This window comes from Danio rerio, chromosome 16, assembly GCF_052040795.2.
Source record: "Danio rerio strain M-AB ecotype USA chromosome 16, GRCz13ab, whole genome shotgun sequence".
In the NCBI taxonomy this organism is placed as follows: domain Eukaryota; kingdom Metazoa; phylum Chordata; class Actinopteri; order Cypriniformes; family Danionidae; genus Danio; species Danio rerio.
Window position 1 is genome coordinate 37,243,397 of NC_141036.1, and position 16,067 is coordinate 37,259,463.

General features: G+C 36.8%; 1 protein-coding gene across 4 annotated transcripts in view; it reads right to left on the reverse strand.

The window, feature by feature from the left end:
* Positions 1–16,067, reverse strand: part of me1 (malic enzyme 1, NADP(+)-dependent, cytosolic) — a 132,533-nt gene that overhangs the window by 16,881 nt on the left and 99,585 nt on the right. For 3 of the 4 annotated variants that reach the window (XM_087286265.1, XM_087286266.1, NM_001310037.1), the window contains exon 6: positions 14,559–14,662. In XM_087286265.1, coding sequence (XP_087142391.1) covers positions 14,559–14,662 — 104 coding nt within the window. Of the gene's footprint in view, positions 1–14,447; positions 14,663–16,067 lie in introns of all 4 variants that reach the window. The other variant, XM_087286267.1, reaches the window with a different exon arrangement.

Consider the following 16,067-nt stretch of genomic DNA (forward strand, 5'->3'; position numbering starts at 1 on the left):
AAAAAATGTAGCAGATCTGGCCCAATCATATGGACATCACACATATCTGTATCCCAATAAATGTGTAAATTCTTTCTTTTTTAAAATTTATACAGCATTGAAAAACTTCTATCATTTACTTCTAACTCCTCACTCATAGTCTGTTAAACCCCGAATCACTGAATCAGTCAGACGTATTAATAAATCTATTAGGGGTGCATTTTTTGTGCAATGGCCTAAAATGAAAATGTAGCATTTATTTACCCTCAGTTTTACCATAGTAAAGTTTAAACACAAACGAAGATGTTTTGAATAATGTTGATAACCAGGGCTTGACATTAACACTCCCCAACGCGCCAAATGCTGGTAGATTTCAGCTGTGGCGGGTTAGACAGTCAGTCCCACCAGCCACTTTGGCTGGTTGAAGATAGTTTTTAAATAGTAGTTTTCTTAAAACACAGCAACAAGTTCAGTTTTCAGAGTTCAGAAACAAGTATTGAATAATAAGGCAACAGCATGAGAAATGACAATAATAACTGTGTTCATTTGAGCAAAAGAAAGCAGATGAAAACTGAATGAGAGAACGATCGCGCACACTGCGAGACAGGCGATCCTGACGCACTTACGTGGGCTTCAGTGTCAAGGCTGATTTCAGGTGATGTGATGCTCATGAGTGTTTGAAAGTTTCAAAAAGAAACGGTTTCTTGCGCAAAGCATCCCTTTTTGGAAACATAACTGGTGCAAACGGTTCTCTTTTAAAATAAAATGGACAAAAAGCGATGCTCGTGTACCCATAGTTCTGCAGCTTTCAAGATCTCCAGATTTTTTTAAAGGTCTTTTTGTAAACAGCAGGTTGCTTTCACTTTAACCTTTTATTTAACCATCCTTTCATTATTGCACACGGTATGTTTTACACCTGCGTTCTATTGCTTACAGTTATTTTGGGCTAAGAATTACTGTTACTGTTTTTTTGTTTGTTTGTTTTTTTGGTGGGGCTATAGAAAAATCTGATACATTCTTGAGGCCTTTATGCAAATAAAATATAAATTCTCAACAACAAAATTGTGGCCAGTGAAAATGGCAAGTGGCAAATATACATTGCAAAAGTAGATATTAGTACCTAAAAATTTTAAGAGGAACACTTTTGTACTTTTTAGATACTATGTATACCCTTGAGATGATAATATGGACCTTTACCACCACAGTGACAGCTGGCGTGCCCTTATTTCTGAGAGTGTATAAAAAATATATATTTTGAGTGAATTATTTCCTTAACTACTATTATGATGCATCATTAAAAAAATAACAACCAGTTATGATTGTTTCTCAAAACCAATGACTTTCTGGGACTTCTGTTGGTTCAGTACCAGAACTGTAATTAATGACTAGAAATGCAATAAAGAAGTAGTCATTATCAGATTATTGCAGTGAAAATAAAAACATGGCATCTGAGGACTACTTTTTTGTTTTCTGCTCTGTTTTTTTATTTATTTGTTTATTTATTTTAGAAATATTTGATTTAATTCTGGCTTACTGTTGCATTAGCTTAACCACACATGTGCTCTCTTCAAAAACAACACCTCCAGGCAGTTGGCAGTCAACTAAGAAGAAGGACTTGTTTACCAACTGGTCATCACTACTTTTCATATGGACTAGCAAAGCAGAGCACTTTGGATGTCAAGATCTGATCTTGACATAAAGGGAAAGTTCAACCAAAAATGTTTATTAAATATTTACTCATACTAAAGTGGTGTTAAACTTTTATGATTTTTTTATTCTTTTGAACACAAAACAAGATTTCCTGAGGCTATTTTCTGATGTTGAAAAAGCAACCATTGAACACCCATAGGAACAAAAAACACTATGGATGTCAATGGCTTTTTTTCTTCATGTTTTTGTCCTTATTTGTGTTCAACAGAAGAAAAGAAACTCAAACAGGTTTGCAACAAGTGGAGGATGAGTAAATGACTACAGATTTTTTTTATTTTTGATGGAGTATCCCTTTATTCTCACTTTAAGCCACTGACTCTGAATAAAGCATATGGAAAATGCCAATCGTGCTTAAAATTGAGTGCTCACAGTATTCTTTAGAACTGAACATTTCAATTCATAATTGTTTACAACAACTTAAGCAAATACAGAGAAAGTTGACTTAAGTTGATCTAATGCTTGAAGTAAAACAGTGTTGTGCACAGTCAGTGTTGTGTGGTCAGACATGCTAAAAAAAATCACATCAAATCTCCAGTGACTTTCCAGCAACAAATCACTTGATCTCAATTTCATCTAACGTTTTTAATAAACCCCTGTCCTGAATGAAACTGCAGTCTAAACTCTGACATATCTGCTGCACAAAGCAGGAAAGGAGTCAAGAGAGACTAGCAGAGTAATAGCTCATGGATCTGGAGGAGAACTTGAGCAGATATAAATAGGTTGTAGAGAAAGTGAGTCATCTTGCTCTCTGATCTACTCTAGTGCATGATCTGAGGCTGAAGATGAGAAAAAAATCTTTGTCAACTAAAAGCCATTTAATATTTGACTGGAGGAGTTTAACTATGGATTACGCTGCTGTTTAATTTTGGATAAATGTGCAAGGGAGAGACACAGCAACTAGCTGACAAAAAGTGTCCATTCGGTGCATTGTGTTCTCATTCTCACCAAAGCTTGTTGTCTTTCTCTGGCGCCTCGATGAATGAGATCCATAATGCACCTCTGCGTCTGTTGTAAAACTTAAACAAAGAGCTGGCCGGGGGATCAGCTTTACTGGTCCTCTCCACCAAAAAAAAAAAAATAAGGCCAGACAATGACAGACACACCCAAACACATTGAGAGCTCCAGGAACTTTGTCTCTCCTTATTTGCCTTTACCTCCAGACAGAAGCAGAAAGCGTTGGGGTGTTGAGAGAAGCTCTTTGAGCCAATATTAAATCAACTGAGTGCTCTGGAACAGCTGTGCTATGCTTTTTAGAAACAGTAAAAGTCTGAAAAACATCTTTCTTTGGTATTGTCCTAAGAATCCTCTCAGTAAACAAATCAACATCTGCGAATGGGACAACTTTAGGCTGGAATGAGACTTTCAGAAAGTGCCTTTCCAGCTTCAGTTGCTGCACTTCCCTTGACCCTCTTTTGGAAAATGCTGTAGTGAACACACACACCTGCTGATCAAGTCATAACTAAACAAATCCAAGTAAATTTGATGCATTCTTCATCTTAATAGATAAATTAGTCATGACAAAGAATGACATTACCCTTTTGCTATTTAGATTTTTTTAAAGTGTTTTTAGTAGCATTAGTGTATTAATAGGATTCTAAGAGGATGGATAGTATAATATATTTATTACTTTTATTTAAAAATAATATTTTAAAGCTCTTACACTCACCGGTCACTTTATTAGGTACACCTGTCCAACTGTTTGTTAAAGCAATATTAATCAGCTAATCACATGACAGCAGTTCAAGGCATTTAGACATGTAGACATGGCCAAGACGATCTGCTGCAGTTTAAACAGAGCATCAGAATGGGGAAGAAAGGTGATTTAAGTGACTTTGAACGTGACATGATTGTTGGTGCCAGACGGGCTGGTCTAAGTATTTCAGAAACTGCTGATCTACTGCTATTATGATGCACAACCATCTCAAGGGTTTACAGAGAATTGTCTGAAAATGAGAAAATATCCAGTGAGCGGCAGTTCTGTGGGAGCAAATGCCTTGTTGATGCCAGAGGTCAGAGGAGAATGGCCAGCTGTATAGAAAGGCAACAGTAATTCAAATAACCACTAGTTACAACCAAGGTATGCAGAACAGCATCTCTGAATGCACGACACACCCAACCTTGAGGCAGATGGGCTGCAGCAGCAGAAAACCACACCAGGTGCCACTCCTTTTAGCTAAGAAAAGGAAACTGACACTACAATTCATACAGGCTCACCAAAATTAGACTATAAAATTTGAAAAACGTTGCCTGGTCTGATGAGTCTCAATTTCTGCTGTGACATTCAGATGGTAGGGTCAGTATTTGGCGTTAACATCGTGAAAACATGGATCCATCCTGCCTTGTATCAATGATTCAGGCTGGTGATGGTGGTGTAATAGTCTGGGGGATATTTTCTTGGCACACTTTGGGGCATGTTAGTACCAATTGAGCATTGTGTCAAAGCCACAGCCTACCTTAGTATCGTTGCTGACCATGTCCGTCCCTTTATGACCAAAGTGGACCAATCTTTTGATGGCTACTTCAAGCAGGATATCGCACAGTTTCATAAAGCGTGAATCATCTCAGACTGTTTTTTTGAACATTACAATGAGTTCACTGCAATCAAATGGCTTACACAGTCACTAGATGTCAATCCAATAGAGCACCTTTGGGATGTGGTGGAACAGGAAATGCACATTATGGATGTGCAGCTGACAAATCGGCAGCAACTGCGTGATGCTATCATGTCAATATGGACAAAATCTCTGCGGAATATTTGCAGTATCTTGTTGAATCTATGCCATGAAGGATTAAGGCAGTTCTGAAGAAAAAAAATAGGGGTTCAACCCAGTACTAGTACAATGTACCTAATAAAGTGGCCAAAGATTGTGTGTATATTTCAATTATTTTTTATTTTTTAGATATTTAAAGGGATAGTTCAGACAAAACTAAAAATTTTGTTATCATATATTTACCCTTTACTTGTCACATACGTGTTTTAGATTTGTTTTTCTTTTTAACACAAATAAATTATTTTGAAAAATGTTAGAAACCTGTAATCATTGACTTGCTAGTTACAGGCTACATTGTTGAATTGATCATCAAAAAGTTTTTTTTAAATGTTTGGAAACATTATGATCTGAAGTACAAACATAATTTCATCATTCAAAGCAGCTCTTTGGGTTGTATTGCACTCTGAGAAAGCTGGTCACCCTTCATGAACCAGAACATCCAGAATGACCTCAGTATCCTCAAAGGACACACATGCAGCATATGTAAACTTACACATGACCAACTCCTCATCTCAGAGACCATATCCTCAGATCAACACCTGTACGTGTGTGCAGCATTAATTTATTATGTTTACATAAAAACACCCAACACTCAGCTATGCACCATGTCTCATAATTCCCAAATCTATTTTTCAGGCAGACGGAAGCCACAGACTGTAGCCAGCAAATTCTATACAAACCATAACACACTTCAGTCTCTGTCTAAATGATCTTGGGACGGAAGCTGGGCTCCATCACTCCTGAAAAGGAATGCAGTAAATGCACTAAGAGCCCACGATACACCACTAAACCCATCTTTAACCCATTGCTAACACAGCACAAGGTCCCTTGTGCCTTCTACTTTCATTCGCTGATGATTTATAACTCGTTTCTGTTCAAGGTTAATTATTTGCCCCAAACCAAACTGCAGCGAAAAGCCCCCTTGGATAAAGCTCTGAGATTTGACACTAACCAACCAAAATCTCATTGCAGCACTTGAGCATCCGCACACTAACAGAAACACAACATGGCTGTCGAGGATTAAGCACTTCTCATAAAGTGGTTTGCTCAGTCGTAACAACAGGGTAGAGAAAAGAGAGACGAAAACACAGCCACTTGGTTTAGTTTTAGTGTGATCCTGGTGGGCCCACACTGACCACACACACTCAGGACGTATGCTCAGTCTGAGGATTTTGGTGGAGCTGCCAGAATTTCAGAGATTATCTTTAAGTCCATGGACCGCTACATTAAAAGTCATGGTATGAATCTCTTCCAAACACAGCTGTTCAACCTATGGTGTAAATATGCACACACACCGTTACAGCAATGTCATTTTAACAGCTTACGTAATTATTTATAAATTTTACAAACTGTATATTCTATCCCCCTACCTCTACAGTTACCCTAAACCCAATTCATTTAATTTATAATTGATGTAAGGAAGCCTTATGTACACTAGAGTTGTCGCGATACCATTAATTCATGTTACGATACTAAACCAGCTGAAGTATCATGATAAAAAATAGTATTGCGATACTGTAATTCATAAATCAAATCTATGAAAAAAAAATGGTCAGAAATACTTTGTTTTATATGTTATAATAGGCTTGCTTGAATTTAATTCACAATATCCTTATTACTGAAAAAAGTATTATCTGCATGTCACTTCACCTAAAATGCATTAGTTCTTTTTGTATATTTTGTAGATAACTCGCCAACAAAATTGCATTAAAATAAAGATACAAATTATACCCAACGAAATTTGATACAAAACGAGCATTTGTCCAACAAAATTACTGATTCAGATTTGAACTGAAGTGTCTGAAAACGTGAAATAGACTACAATAAAAGGTGCAAATTCTACATGGTTTTGCAATCTTAAAGAGCTCCATAGATTATTAAAATAAAATGGTCTATCAGTGCACAAACATGTAATTATTTTAGTGATAATTTCACATGCAATATAATGTTTTGTAGATAGACCGCTAATGACGACACTACTGTTTACAAAAAAAGTGGAAACGCCAGCATTTTGGAGCCATGGTATCATGATACCATCACGCCGGTAAACCATGCATCCCCCCAAAAGTCTTGTCGCCTATCCAAGTTTAAGGAACAACAAACGATAACTTAACTTCTAGTTGATTATTTGGTATCAAAAGTGGCTAATATGACAGGCAAAGGCCTCAAGATTATGCTCATTTTACCAAAATAAAATAAAATCATGCCTTGATTTTTAATTATTTAATTAGGACGGACTTTGCTAAGACAAAAGTTTTGTCACATCTTTGAAGGATTCACCCAATCACAAATTAAAGCATCACCTGTGACAAATAGTGATAATAACTCAAGTGTTGGAAGTGTTGTCTTAATGGAACTTTTGATACCGATTGCCATATTAGAGATAAAAAAAAGACCCTCCACATTTCTCGGTAGATGTAGAGCAGGCACACAACATCATAAGACGTTAATATTAGGTAAGATTTTGGTCATGACGTCAGCTGACCAACATTCAATGTCTAGCCAGCATCTAAGGACGACATTATTTTGACATCCAATGACGACTTCAAATTATGTTGATATTTGGTTGATTTTAGGTTGTGTTGGAAAGTGACCAAGATTCAACGTCTAATAGAAGTCATAGTGATAACGTCCACACAACATCAAGATGTAACGTGATTAGATGTTGATATAAGGTTGATTTTAGGTTGGCCATGGGACATTGACGTCGGCCTAACGTTGGGTTCTGACGTCCACCTGATTTTCGTTTCCAAACAAACTGTACAACGTCAATATGACATAAGGTTGACGTGCTGTGCCTGGAGGGCCAGGACACCCAACCTTCATTTGAAATGTATCCTGACCTGACAGCTAGCCAAAGACCTGACCACAGACCAAAGTGCTGATCATTAAAAGCCTGAAAATAAAATTTCCTGCTGAGGTGGCAGACATCTTAAATGTATCTAAATGATCTAAAGTGGAGAAGATATAAAAAAAAAATTTGAAGAAACTGGTAAACTTCAAGACAGGCTCAATATAAGTAAACACCGTAAGACAACGATTCGAGGAGCTTGTTGGTTTGACAGTCCAGGGCCAAACCTTTTTCAACTGCAGCAGAGCTACATAACAACTGGTCTCCAGAAACCCCTGTATCTGCAAGAAAAGTTTGTCGAATTCTTTCATGCAGTTGTCTTAATGGCCAAATTAATGCTCAAAAACCAGCATTAAACAGAAGACAATTAAAAAACGTGTTGCATTTGCCAACAGCTTGCAGGAAGGATGGACTGTGGAAAAGTGTCCGAAGGTCGATATTTCGACTAAATCATCTGTTGAACTGTATTCCAATCATAGCAAATACTGCAGAATACCTATTGGAACCTGCATGGACCCAAGATTCACACAGAAATCAGTCAAGTTCTGTGAAGAAAAAGTCATGGTTTGGGGTTACATTCAGTATGGGATGAGTGATAGATCTGCAGAGTGGATGGCAACATCAACAGCTTGATGTATCAAGACATTCTTGCTGCCCATTACATTACAAACCACAGGAGAGGGCAAATTCTTCAGCAGGATAGCGCTCCTTCTCATACTTCAGCCTCCACATCAAAGTTCCTGAAAGCAAAGAAGGTCAAGGTGCTTCAGGATTGGCCAGCCCAGTCATCAGACATGAACATTATTGAGCATGTCTGGGGTAAGATAGAGAAGGCATTAAAGATGATTCCAAAGAATCTTGATGAACTCTAAGAGTCCTGCAACAACGCTTTCTTTGACGTTTCAGATGACTTTACTGATAAGCTATTTGAGTCATTGCAGAGATGTATGAATGCAGTCCTCCAAGCTCATGGGAGTCATACACAATGTTAATTCTTTTTCCACTGCACAATGACTTTATATTCTACACTGTACATTATTTCTGTTAAGTGACAAGACTCTTGTCTAAGCAAAGTCAGACCTTACTGTCCTAAATAAATCATTAAAAATCAATGATCATATTTTACTTTTGTAAAAAAAAAAAGTATAATCTAGAGGCTTTTGCCTTTGATACAAGACACTTCTGATTCCAAATGATCAACTACAAATCAAGTTATTAAATGTGAATAGGCGACAAGACTTGTCAGGAAGTGTAGTGTTTTTATTGATATGGGACAGACAACATATTTACTCAGGGTAAGTTCTGACTCCATCACTCTTCTTGAGCCAACACAGGCTCCTATGGGACTGGTAGCATTTCACAAACTTCCTTTTATTAAATCACTCTTTCAAACATCATTCCCCAATTCCCATCTGCTGACAAAAATGAAGCAACATCTCCTAACATGGCTTCATGGCAGTGCCCTGAGATGCCCGGGTTACCATAGCAATAGCTGGAACACCGTCACCATGACAGCTCTGTGAAAGCAACAAGCCCTAATGAAATAATTTGACATGGGAATTGTCCGGGTGCACAGAGGGCCTACAGAAGACAGATACACTTCTGTCTCTTCAGGGAGCGGACGGAAAACAAAGTCAACCAGCCACAAACTACTGCAGCACCACAACACTGAACCTGAGAATCAAAAAAAACAAACAAACAAACAAACAAAAAACCCTATTCTAAAAGTAAATCATTAAAGAAAGCATAACAACCCCCTGTGAAAACACTGTCAGCACTAACTGCCTAAAAAGCTGCCTTTCTTCTGGGACTTTTCATCTTTATATTTGATTGTACTCTCTGTAAATGTCAAACATCATCTATGCCCACTATCTGCTCTAGTTTGTCTTGTCAAAGCCTTTGTGCTGCAGAAAAATCCTTGACAGGAATTGGTGTAATTACTCTTCATCACTTGAGTCCACACTCACACAAAAAGAATTGAAGCAGAGCACCTGTGGGTTCGTAAACCAAAACCTTTGACAGTTCATCTCATTTAAAGCAACACAAATATGCAGAACACATTTAGTTATTTTTTTCTTTTAATTATTATTGAAAAGTTTGAGACTTGTCTTTCGCTGGCACTTAAAGGGTCATGAAACACCAACACATTTTTTGAGATGTTGACAGTCATGCCCCACATTGCTAAAAACACTATTAGGACACATATATTTCACAAAAAAAGTAAACATTCGTTCGTCTGGTTTAAAAATCAAATGTTGAAGCTACGTCACAGCGATTAGATCCTTGTGTAAATTCCAGTCTGTACCATGTCTGCACCGGTGGGTCCAACGTGACGTCTTTGAATTTTCAGCATTAATTCATGAGTAAGACTTGGTTTAATCTAATCATCGCGCTCTATTGTGAATGAGGTGCAACTTCATTAATATGTATGATTTAGCTTCAAAGACAGTTTTTACCTGTTACAGTGTTAATAGAGACGCCACGTTGTGTTGCCAACTGTAATTAAAACAAGTGGAAGAAGAAGAATTGTTTGAAGATTTGTGTCCTTAGTGTTGCTTTAATAAATGTGCCACAACAAAATTTTTGTTTTCATTTTTCATGCGATGAGAGCACAGAATTCGTGTGGATGTGTAGATTACAGGGGTTTGCTAACAAGCAACAAAAACATATTTGTAAGGAACATTTTTTTTTTTACCCGAGAGCTTTTCGCATCTGGAAATGGTAAAATCTGGATTTGCCACTTGTCTTCTTTAAAAAAAAAAAAAAAGTGGTTCCAGTTCGTGTTGATTGTCCTGTCTCTACGAATTTGGTAAGTGTGTGATCAATGTTCTTTGATTATTTTATTCAGATGGCACAGTTAGTTAGTATCATTAGCAGTACTTATTTAGTTTTTAAAGACATACAGTACCTTAGTTTAAATAACATAGTTACCACGTTTATAGTACGTTAATATCACTACAATATTATGGACTAAAAGATCTGCTGTAAATGCTGCTCTCTGAATATAAACATGTAAACACCTTAATCAAACTATTACAGTCAAGTAGGATTTGCCGCGTATGATTTTCGCCACATTTTATGACTAGATAGTCTATACACACACACGGCTGTTTGATGCAATTCTATGCACCTTCTGAGTCTCTACATCTACATAGCAAAGCAGAGTTTTTTTTCTCTAATATGGCATGCTGTATTAAAAATTTCATTGGGTCAACACTTTTCCAGCGGTTCCCTGCATCCAATACCTCATTTTTCACAGGGGGCTTGCATGAAATGTCCGTAAATGGAAGTGAAAGTCCCAAACTGCAGTTAAAGTCAACAAATAAGAATGAAATACCCCAAATTACACAAAACTCCAGAGGAAAAGTGGATAGTGTGGTGACACGATGAAGTTAATCATATTATGTGATATAATATAAAAGTGCCATGAAAGCCCAGTGTCTCAGCAGGGTGTTTTCACACCTGTTGTTTGAAAAAAGTCAGGAAAGCGGCTGTGCCCATCTTTGTTTAGGTAGGAGTGTCCTGCAGAGAAAGAGGAAAGGGTTTGCATGAAAAAGAGAGTTTTATTACATGTGGCAACCCAAACACAGACGCAGGGGAGATGGACAACAATTCGGAGAGCAGCGTTTACAGTAGATCTGAGAGCTACAGTATGTAAAAATTTACATACTGATTTCTTTCCACCAGATTCCCCTCAGTCACATTATCCGGTTGATGACAGTGCAGGTCCACTGTCTTATCATTTTTAACCTTTCAACACAAAAACGTCCATGAATGCAGGAAAGTGAAGATGCTCCTGACGAGGCGAATATTAAAGTCTTTTGGTTATTATTCTGGCAATTAATATCCCCAACTTTATTTGTTAAAATAAACAAATAACTAATAAATACACCATTGTGCCTGCCACAAATACTGCACTGCACTGCAAAAGTAAAGTCCCTGTTGTAATCTTAGCATGCTACATCTGTTGTGAAAACATCGGTCTGGCACCGCACCTCACACTGCACCTCGGGTTCAGAGGACGATGTAACGGTTGTACAACTGTTTAAAAAGACACCAAACAAAGCAATTTCAGTCCATAATATTGTAGTAATATTACTGTACACTACTTAGTTACTTTAGTCATTTCACTATGTCTTCGAAAACTGAAGCTGTACTGTTGAAGATACAATCTAACTTTGCTATCCGAATATTGTAGTGAAATTACTGTAAACTTAGTAACTAAATTAATTTTGACTAAGGTATGTCTTTAAAAACTAAAAGAATACTGCTGACAATATTGACTAACTTTGCCATCTGGAGAAACTTGAACAAGAAAATCCGTACACATTCAACACCAAAAAAGTGTTCCTTACAAACATATTTTTTGTCGCGTGTTAGCAGACCACTTTAATTCAACTGCTTGGGTCCTCACGCCAGCTATGCTTTCATCACAGGCAAATGAAAACAAAACTTTTGTTTCGGCACATTTAAAAAGGGAACACCAACCACCCATACCTCCAAACAGTTTTTCTTCTTCTTCCACTTGTTTTAATTTAGGTTGGCAACACAACATGGCGTCTCTCTGAACACTGTAACTGGTAATTATGCAGGTCTTTGAAGCTATATCATGCATATTAATGAAATTTCACCTCATTCACAATAGAGCGCAATGATTAGTTTACACCAACTCTTACTTATGAATTACTGCTGAAAATTCAAAGACGTCACGCTGGACCCACCGGCACTGATTGGTTCGAACCAAGTCTTTTTCATGACCTAATGTTAAAAGCTCAATGACATCACTTTGTACTGCCCGGTACAGAGATCCAGAGATCTTCACGCTGGAATTTTACACAATAATCTCATGACGTAACTTCGAAATTACTTTTCAAACCGGAAGAATGAATTTGGTCAGAACAACTCAAAAACAACCAATTTTCATCTTTAAGTGAGATATATGTGTCCTAGTGGTGTTTTTAGGAATGTAGGACATATATGTGACTGTCAACATCTCAAAAAATGTGTTTCACGACCCTTTAAAATTACAACCGTTTCTTCAAAGTCCTTCAAACGTTTGAGTCTGGAAGTTCAGAACATTCTATGTAATGCAGTTGAATCCTGAGTGTAAATTGACATTACGCTAGTAACAGCAAAATCATTGTTTCAATTCAAAATGAAATTGAAACCATTTTCCATTAAAATGACTTTATCTATTCAAGTCGTAACCTTTGCATAATGCATAAAAGTAAATTTAACACACATCAATCAAGCAAACTCTAAGATTCATCCTGAAGCAACAAGCCTCTGAAATGTAAAATTATAAGAACTTTATTAAAAATCACCAGGACTGTAATCATTTGTTCAGAAGGCAACCCATAATCATTCATTTTCCACCAGCTCTGCATTTTAGGGAAAAGTGATGCTGCTCCCTGTAGTTTCATGTCCACCCCGTTATTATAGAATCATGGCGATATTCTGCCAGCTGGAGAGAAATCAGACACTGGGGTTTTTGAGTTCTGCTTTAAATACAGCCATGTGTGGCAATATGTCCTTATGACAGGCCACACCAGAGCCTAAAGCAACCCAGGGACCTTTGACCAAAACCGAGAGTTCTTGAATGTTAATGGTGTTCACCTGTGAAAGACTTTGAGAGTTGTTCTAATGATTTCAGCTGGTTGGTTCCCATTTATAAATTCTCTCTCAATAGCGTATCGTCCATCGGTAGCATATCGTCCATCCGATGCGCACTTCAGAATCTCGTCGGAGTAGATCATCAAAATACTTCTCGCATACTTTTTTTTTTGAATTCTATGAAATCTGACATACTACTCAGCTCGCATACTTTTTTAGCGTACTATATAGTATGAAAGTATGCAAATTTGGACACAATCATTGGCATTAGCAATTTCCTGTAAAATCTACAGTAGCTTAAGGCACCAGTTCACCAGTAACTTACTGTAAATCAATTACAGCAAAAAGACTGTATTTACATTTACAGCATCATTTATCTTGCTTAATGTATATTTACAGTATTACATGTCTTTTCTCTAAAAAAATACAATTATAAAACATACAATTATAAATATACAACTATAAAATAGAATTTTCACAAAGCAACTTAACAATTCAGTAACATACTTTATAACTGTCCTAAATTAAAAGTCCTACAGTTCACATTACAGTTAAATACTGTGTAAATATCATTAACAGTGTAGTATTAAAATGTTAAAACATGGAACGCAATGGCTACTGTCAACCATTTGTTTAACAACATTAATTGAATTAAATTCATATTTATTATTGAATTTATTCTTTATTAATTATACTTTATTTTATTAATTTACTTTCTTTTCGCCTCGTCCTTTAATTAATCTGTGGTCGCCACAGCAGCATGACCACAAATTTATACAGCATATGTTTTATGCAGTGGATGCCCTTCCAGCTGCATCATTATTCTTTAAATTAATTATTTTGTGTTAAACAGGAAAGAAACTGGTTTGAAACAACTTCAGGGTGAGTAAATGATGATATTTTTAGGTAAATGATTCCTTTAAATATTTTACCCAAAGAAAAACTATACATTCTGCAAAAGACATCATCTATCTGTGTGTCTTTACTGAGTTATTAAACTATTGGCTTAATTTACAGCTTTTCCATGCTATCAAATATTTTGATTATGATTTTAAACCTTTAAAATATAGTTGCTGTTACATAATAAAGACCTAAAAGCACACGTAATGTTTAATTCTGCAGGCTAACCATTCTGAACTCCATCACTCACTGAATTGCAATCTAATAAGAAAGACATTAAGTATTGCCATTTATTAATACCAAAAGAAAATAATAATAACTTATTATAAATTATAAAATATAAATTATTAAAATAATTGTAAAAAGACAGTAAATTAAATAATCTAAGCTTCTATTTTATGCAAACTGTCAAAGAAAAATGGCAGAAGATCATAAACCAAAGTATCAGGGAGCCCACTGAACCATCAGGCTGTGGGGACTGGTTATGGGCCGAATTACATCAGCGCATGGCTCAGTACGGAGCAGGATATGTGGGGAGAGAACTGATGAGGCGTGCAGTCAGCGATCCGGTTCTGGTCTCTGCCACTGGAGTCGTCGCTCAGAGCCCGCAAATCTAGAGGCACGCGCTTCACCCCACATTCCTGCAACGCAACAGCTCAGCTATGCTCTCCAGGCGTTTCCATCAGCGGCCTGTGGAAGAAGTGCAGGAGGGGTACGCCAGCGGTTTACTATACCTGTCTGTGATGGCCTTCATAAATTCATCCAGAAGCTCATCGTAGGCCTGTCCACGTACTCTTTTATGCCTCAAACCAATGTACAGTGGGTCCTTCAGAAGTTCCTGTGTTGGGGAAAGAGGAAAAAGAGAGAGATAAAAGCTTTTGCTACACACAAGGCATCAAGAGAGAACTGAAAATACCAATAAACCTCAAAAAGCAAATGTTTATTATAAGCATAGCTCCTTTTAATTAGATTACATATGGGAATCTGGTTACCCTGCAGCTGGATAAACCTCTTACAGTTATTTTTTGCCTGTAAGCGCGTGTTTAAAGGAAAGACAGACCGAGAACAAGAGAAAGAGTAATGCATGAAGGCATAAAAAGAGAAAGAAAGAGGCCAGCACGAGAGGGGAAAAAACAGTGCTGCATTTTCAATTTGGAAGTCTATAGCAGCTGTCGATCTTGTACAGATTTGCAGACATCACACTGTGAGCCACAAACGCTATGGGAAAAACAGAAGGGAAGTGGACGTGAGTGTCATATAAAAATACTGGCCGCCCCATCAGTGTCAGCATGCCAGTCAACCAGAAAAGAAAATGAATTAACAGAGCACCTGCAGCACTCAGCGCTATACTCCTGTGTGCTGCATACTTTACTTCCTTTAAGGCAACAGGTCTGGAATGCTTTCCACATGTTTTGATCATGCCGAAAGAGGAAGTGCTTTCATCAAAACTCATTCCCACATGGCACATTGTTTCAGTCGTCATCGTTTCCTCATTATAAAAGCATCTTTTATCTGATCTGACTATAGCAATAGAGGAAAGAAAGGAAATTATAACTATTCATTCATTCATTTTCTTTTTGGCTTAGTCCCACTTATTAATCAGGGTGTGTGTGTGTGTGTGTGTGTGTGTGTGTGTGTGTGTGCGTGTGTGTGTGTGTGTGTGCGTGTGTGTGTATATATACATACACATACAGTTGAAGTCAGAATTATAAGCCCCCTTTTAATTTTTTTATTTTTTCTTTTTTTCACAGTATGCCTGATAATATTTTTCTTCTGGAGAAAGTCTTATTAGTTTTATTGTGGTTTGAATAAAAGAAATTTTAAATTTTTTAAAAGCCATTTTAAGGTCAAAATTATTAGCCCCTTTAGGCTATATATTTTTTGATAGTCTACATACAAATCATCGTTATACAATAAATTGCCTAATTACCCTAACCTAGTTAACTTAATTAACCTAGTTAAGCCTTTAAATGTCACTTTAAGCTGTATAGAAGTGTCTTAAAAACATCTAGTAAAACATTATGTACTGTCATCATGGCAAATATGAAATAAATCAGTTATTAGAGATAACTTCTTTAATAATAAGAAGTTATTAAAACTATCATGTTTAGATATGTGTTGAAAAAGTCTTCTCTCTGATAAACAGAAATTGGGGGAAAAATAAACAATGGGTTAATAATTCTGTATATATACATAAACTTTTGACATTATTCACACCCCGGATATAATTTTGGCCTACATTT